This window comes from Lupinus angustifolius, chromosome LG10 (assembly GCF_001865875.1).
Source record: "Lupinus angustifolius cultivar Tanjil chromosome LG10, LupAngTanjil_v1.0, whole genome shotgun sequence".
In the NCBI taxonomy this organism is placed as follows: Eukaryota; Viridiplantae; Streptophyta; class Magnoliopsida; order Fabales; family Fabaceae; genus Lupinus; species Lupinus angustifolius.
The window spans coordinates 9,257,097-9,264,206 of record NC_032018.1 but is presented as its reverse complement, the minus strand read 5'-3'; the positions used below and the strand labels follow the sequence as shown (position 1 = coordinate 9,264,206).

At 34.2% G+C, this 7,110-nt stretch overlaps 1 protein-coding gene across 1 annotated transcript; it reads left to right on the top strand.

The window, feature by feature from the left end:
- LOC109358004 lies at positions 6,298-6,747 on the top strand. Its single transcript, XM_019602072.1, has one exon. It carries the CDS (start codon positions 6,298-6,300, stop codon positions 6,745-6,747), a length of 450 nt encoding a protein of 149 aa, XP_019457617.1.

The following is a 7,110-nucleotide window of genomic DNA, read 5'->3' as shown; positions in this document are numbered from 1 at the left end:
TGCTATTGGAGCAAAGACTTCATCATAGTCAAGCCATTGTTTCTGTAGGAATCCCTTTGGTACTATCCTTGCTTTATACTTAGAAACATCACTATATGGTTTCAACTTGGTCTTGTATACCAATTTTACAACTATGGCTTTCTTTCCTCTTGGTAGTTGAGGTAGACTCCAAGTGTTGTTCTTTTCTATGGATTTTAGTTCTTCATTCATAGCCTCAATCCAATGTGGTTGTTGCAAAGCGTCTCCTACATCTAGTTGTTGCATCTCAACTAGTAATGTCATGTGCACAAAATCTCCATCAATATTGATTGATGAGTCAGGGAACACCTTATAGTCACTCAGCCTTGAGGGTAGTTGTCTTTGTCTCTGAGTTGTTGGAGGATTTGCTATTGTGTTTGGTACCACATTTGAATTGGTTGCTTCAGTCTCAACACTTCTACCTTCTTCATTTTCTTCAAGTTGCAGCAGGGTCTCTTGACCATCTTTAGAGCTTATAATGTTCCAATTCCAACACTGATCCTCATCAAACTTCAAATCCCTACTCATCATTAACTTGTTTTGCTTAAGTTAAAAAGCTCTATATGCACAAGTTGAGTGATAGCCCAAAAATATGAGTTTTTCACCTCTATCATCTAGCTTTCTCCTCATAGCTTCAGGCACATGCTTGTTACAAATGGAACCAAACACCTTCAAATGACTCACATTTGGTTTCAGATCAGTCCAAGCCTCTTGAGGGGTCTTATCATCAAGCCTCTTGGTTGGACATCTATTGAGAGTATACACTGCAGTAGAGACAACTTCTCTCCAAAATATCTTACGCAAACTCTTTATTTTTAACATGCACCTAGCTATGACCTCATGAATAATCTCTTCCTTAATGCAGAAGTCGTGGAATTCTGCTGAGACATATTCTCCTCCTCCATATGATCTTAGCAGCTTTATGTTGGCCTTACTTTGTTTTTCAGATTGGGCTTAGAACCTTTTAAATGTGTCTAGGAGCTCAATCTTCTTCTTGATAAGATAGATTCATACTCTTCTAGTATGATCCTCTATGAAGGTCACAAAGTATCTATTTCCTCTAATAGAGTTTTCTTCAAAAGGTCCACAAACATCTAAATAAACTATCTCCAAAGCCTTCGCTATTTTTATAGGGATATGTGAGACAAATGAGTTTCTTGTTTGCTTGCTTGAGAGGCCCTCTTCATAAAGTTGTTCTCATGTTTTGGTGTGTGCAAACCAGTCACAAATCCATCCCTTTCAAGGAAATAGAAACTCTTAAAGTTTAGATGTCCATATCTTTTGTGCCAAAGCCAAGTGTCTTTCTCAATTGTTGATTGAAATCACCTCTGCTCACCAACTTGTATGCTAATTTTGAAAGTTATGTTGTCTGGGAGTGGAGCCTTCAAGACACTTTGCTTGGATTTGTCATATACTTTCAATATTCCATTCTTCATCTCCATGGTGTCCCTTTTTCTAGCAGTTGTCCAAGGCTGAGTAGGTTGTTCTTTATCTTTGGAGCATAGAGAACATTAGAAATGTAGGCCTTCTTTCCATATTTTCTATGAATCATAACCTTACCAATTCCTTCTACTAATACTCAACTATGATCTGCAAACTTCACATTGCTCTTGGCTGATTCATCAAGAGTTGTGAACCATTCCTTCTTGCATGACATGTGATTTGAGCAACCACTGTCAAGATACCAAAAATCAACATCTTGTTGGCTGTTTTTTTGTAGTTTCCATTAGTAGGTAATGATCATTATTGTAGTTTCATCTTTTCGGCCTAGCACCTTCTTTGACTTGCATTCTACTACATGATGTCCATATTCTCTGCAATTATGGCACTGAACCCTCTTCTTGTCAAACCTCCTTCTATTTATTGAGCATATTCTTTAATCATGCTCAATGTTGTTTGTGTTGTTTGGTCTTTGAGATGAGGAACCTTGCTCAAATTTGTTCCATTTCTCCTTCTTCTCATTCTTATTCCACCATCCACAAGGCTTCTTGAAAGATTGTGCTTGAAGTGCATGATCATCACTTTTCTCTAAGCATCTCTCTTTAAGCCTATGTTCATGAGCTTCAAGAGAGTTCTACAATTCTTCAATTTAATAATCTTCAAGCTCCTTTGACTCCTCAATGGCTACAACTACGTGATCATACTTAGGAGTCAATGTCCTAAGTATTTTTCAATCACAACTTGCACCTTCACCTCTTTTCCACACGATTTCATTTGATTTGTCAGTGTGAGAATCTTGGTGAAGTAATCTGAGATGGTCTTATTCTCTTCCATTTGAAGAAGCTCATACTTTCTTCTCATGGTTTGCAACTTCACCTTCTTCATTTTTGCAGCACCTTCATAACTTTTCTCCAAGCTATCCCAAGCCTCCTTTTCTGTCTTGGCATTAGCAATCCTCTCAAAGTTGGCTCCATCATCACATTGATGGATTAGAAACAATGCCTTACAATCCTTTTTCTTGAATTCTCTATAGATTGTTCTTTGAGCTTCATTTGCATTCTCACAAATCTCTTGGTATCCATTTTGAACTATCTAAAGCACTTCTTGGAATCCAAAGATAGTTCACATATGAATTCTCCATCTATCATAATTTTGGGTGTCAAGAATTGATAGTATCATTACAAACCCAATACCATTTGCCATGATAGATCAAAGATCTTGAAATCTTCTTTCCTTGTTGTCCAACTATCTTTTCTTCTCTCCCCTCTTCGAATCACAGCCCAAGATCCACCAAGAATCTTGCTTATACCTTTACTCTTGATACCATTGTTAAAACACAACCACCATAGCTGCTCAACACGCACACACACAGTGCACTTATTGTTTGCTATCAAAACATATAATCATGCACACTTAGTTCAGTAACAGAAAAATAGAAGCGAGAGAATTAAAGAGTGAAGAGATTGGAGTATATGGAAATGAATGAATATCTTGTTGTATTGAAGAAATGTATGATGTATCAATTACAACGACTTACTCGATTGAAATAAAACTAATCTATTTATAGCTTTTCAACTAAACTCATTTCTAACTAACTTTTTCATAAGGAAACTATACAAACTAAGAAGGCTGAAATAACCCAAACTTCTACTGGTGAAAGTTTTCTCACTTTCTGTTATTAATGCTGAAATTACATTATTTCTTTAATATGAGGGGATGAGAAATTCAGAAAATAAAAATAAACAGAGAGAAAAGGTAGGAGAGTAGCAAAGAAAGGAGAATGAGGAAAGATAAAAAGAGAGTGCAAAAGGGAGAGAATATGTAAAGTTAAAAAAGGGGAAGCAAGGTCACGTGAGAGAGAAAAAAAATAGACTTGAAGGGTGTAAATAGTAACAAAGGAATCTACCATTAGTGCTTTCTACCATTAGTGCTTTCTCATCCCCATCATTGAATCTACCATTAGTGCTTTCTCATTCCCATATTCATATTATTTGTAAGTACTTATGCGAGTAGTGGGTATCTGCTGATATATAATGAGTTTTAATTTTTATTATATATTTATATATTTTGTAACAAACAATATATAGCAATAATTATTTCATGAATAATAGGAAATTTATATGATAAAAATTAATATTATAATAAAATCACTGCAATTTATTACGAAATAATAAACTAAATAATATATAATTTTAAAATAATAATAATAAGTATAATGTATAAAAAATTAATTAAAAAATAAACTTAGAAATATGTGGGTACTCGCAGGGTGAATATCATAAAACTCATTCTCACCGTAAGTTATTATTGCATATACTCGTTGTGAATATTTTTACGAATACTCACTATTCAGGTTTTATGTCACCCATATTCAATCCCTCACAATTTCTTTTCTTTTCGTTTTTAATTAACATGGCATCATTGCATTAACAATTTTATTTTCTTGGGGTGATAATTACTATGCAACATGGCGATGGCGATGTCTCCTTCTAGTATGATAACTGGATTGAGGTTGAAAAACTTTGCACCCTGGTTGATTATGTTCATATTTTAGATACCTTGGTTCGTGTTAAGGATATTTGACAACAAGGTTCCTGAAATCTTAATTTATTATCTACATTTCTCCATACTTTTGTGAAGGATATTATCCCCAATATACTTATCCCATCTACTCCTCAAGAAGATAGTTGCTGGATTTGGGAGAATAATGCTTCTAGAAATTATATTGCTAACTCTGGTTATTGGTGGCTTAGGTCGTATAATGATACTATTGCTACCACCCCCATTGGCGCTGGTTATAGAAGCTAAAGGTTCCAGAGAAAGTTAAATTTACTTGTTGGCTTTCTATTCATAATGTTTTACCTACTAACCGCATTTGGCGTCCTAATGTTGTTGAAGACCTTCTTCATACTTTTTAAGATTGCTAGAATTTTGTTCTCCTTTGGCGACATATGGGCTTTAATAATCACTTGTTTTGGAACAATCACTCTTTCATGCACTAACTAATGGATAATTCTCGAGCTCCCATGGTCTTTTATTTCTTGCAGGAATATGGTGAGCTTGGAGATGGTGAAATAATTCTCTCTTTGGATATCTTGTTGTATTGAAGAAATGTATGATGTATCAATTACAACGACTTACTCGATTGAAATAAAACTAATCTATTTATAGCTTTTCAACTAAACTCATTTCTAACTAACTTTTTCATAAGGAAACTATACAAACTAAGAAGGCTGAAATAACCCAAACTTCTACTGGTGAAAGTTTTCTCACTTTCTGTTATTAATGCTGAAATTACATTATTTCTTTAATATGAGGGGATGAGAAATTCAGAAAATAAAAATAAACAGAGAGAAAAGGTAGGAGAGTAGCAAAGAAAGGAGAATGAGGAAAGATAAAAAGAGAGTGCAAAAGGGAGAGAATATGTAAAGTTAAAAAAGGGGAAGCAAGGTCACGTGAGAGAGAAAAAAAATAGACTTGAAGGGTGTAAATAGTAACAAAGGAATCTACCATTAGTGCTTTCTACCATTAGTGCTTTCTCATCCCCATCATTGAATCTACCATTAGTGCTTTCTCATTCCCATATTCATATTATTTGTAAGTACTTATGCGAGTAGTGGGTATCTGCTGATATATAATGAGTTTTAATTTTTATTATATATTTATATATTTTGTAACAAACAATATATAGCAATAATTATTTCATGAATAATAGGAAATTTATATGATAAAAATTAATATTATAATAAAATCACTGCAATTTATTACGAAATAATAAACTAAATAATATATAATTTTAAAATAATAATAATAAGTATAATGTATAAAAAATTAATTAAAAAATAAACTTAGAAATATGTGGGTACTCGCAGGGTGAATATCATAAAACTCATTCTCACCGTAAGTTATTATTGCATATACTCGTTGTGAATATTTTTACGAATACTCACTATTCAGGTTTTATGTCACCCATATTCAATCCCTCACAATTTCTTTTCTTTTCGTTTTTAATTAACATGGCATCATTGCATTAACAATTTTATTTTCTTGGGGTGATAATTACTATGCAACATGGCGATGGCGATGTCTCCTTCTAGTATGATAACTGGATTGAGGTTGAAAAACTTTGCACCCTGGTTGATTATGTTCATATTTTAGATACCTTGGTTCGTGTTAAGGATATTTGACAACAAGGTTCCTGAAATCTTAATTTATTATCTACATTTCTCCATACTTTTGTGAAGGATATTATCCCCAATATACTTATCCCATCTACTCCTCAAGAAGATAGTTGCTGGATTTGGGAGAATAATGCTTCTAGAAATTATATTGCTAACTCTGGTTATTGGTGGCTTAGGTCGTATAATGATACTATTGCTACCACCCCCATTGGCGCTGGTTATAGAAGCTAAAGGTTCCAGAGAAAGTTAAATTTACTTGTTGGCTTTCTATTCATAATGTTTTACCTACTAACCGCATTTGGCGTCCTAATGTTGTTGAAGACCTTCTTCATACTTTTTAAGATTGCTAGAATTTTGTTCTCCTTTGGCGACATATGGGCTTTAATAATCACTTGTTTTGGAACAATCACTCTTTCATGCACTAACTAATGGATAATTCTCGAGCTCCCATGGTCTTTTATTTCTTGCAGGAATATGGTGAGCTTGGAGATGGTGAAATAATTCTCTCTTTGGAAGTAACTCGTGGAACGTGCACCATGTGGTTAAAAGTGTTCGCCAAGACTTCAATGATTGGTCTATCATTAGCATTCAGTCCACTACTGTTTCACTTCCTAATGCTCATTGGGTCAAACCAGAGCATCATTTTTTGAAGCTAAATATGGATGGTAGTTGTAGACTGAACGATAGCTTGAGTTATGGTGCTGGAGTCATCCGTAATCATGATGGTCATTGGATTTCTAGGTTTGCGACCAATTTTAGATTGGGGACTCTCAATATTGTTGAAGTCAAATCTATAGATTATGGCTTAAGATTGGCTTGGCAAATGGGTCATCGTTCTATTATCTTGGAAAATGATTATCTTGAAGCAAGTCATATATTCACTAAGGATTTGCATGTTCGCTCTTATCCTTTTGCTCAACTTGTCAAGAACATTCGCCTACTACTTGCGAAGGATTGGGTTTTACTCTTTCATCATGTTTTTCGTAACAAGCTTGTAGATTTCATGTCCAATATTAGGTCTTCAACTCTTGATTGCTTACATGTTTGGAACTTTGTGCCTATTGAGGTGTTTCAGATCTTATACATGGATTTCTCCCCCATTCCTTAGTTGTTTTGTTTTATTTCCGATGTACCAAGAAACAATATTGTGCAATAGTTATTCCCTTGATTTTTTACATTGTCCAATTAAGAATTATTAGATTAATGGATAATCACTACCCGAAGTAGCCTATCTCACGAAATATCATGTCATCTATTGATGACTTTCAAACCCGAGCGTTCTAGCCCTAAATTCAATGACTAGTGGTGTAAATTGAGTTTGTCTCTCTACTACACGTTTGTACCCCTAACTACAAAGTAACTATTTTTGCCTTTAATCTTTTCTGTGCATATGCATGTGCCATTGATTTTTAGAGTACTGCATTGATCCCCCACCATATCAAGTAGATTTGTGTCGGTATTTTATTAATTT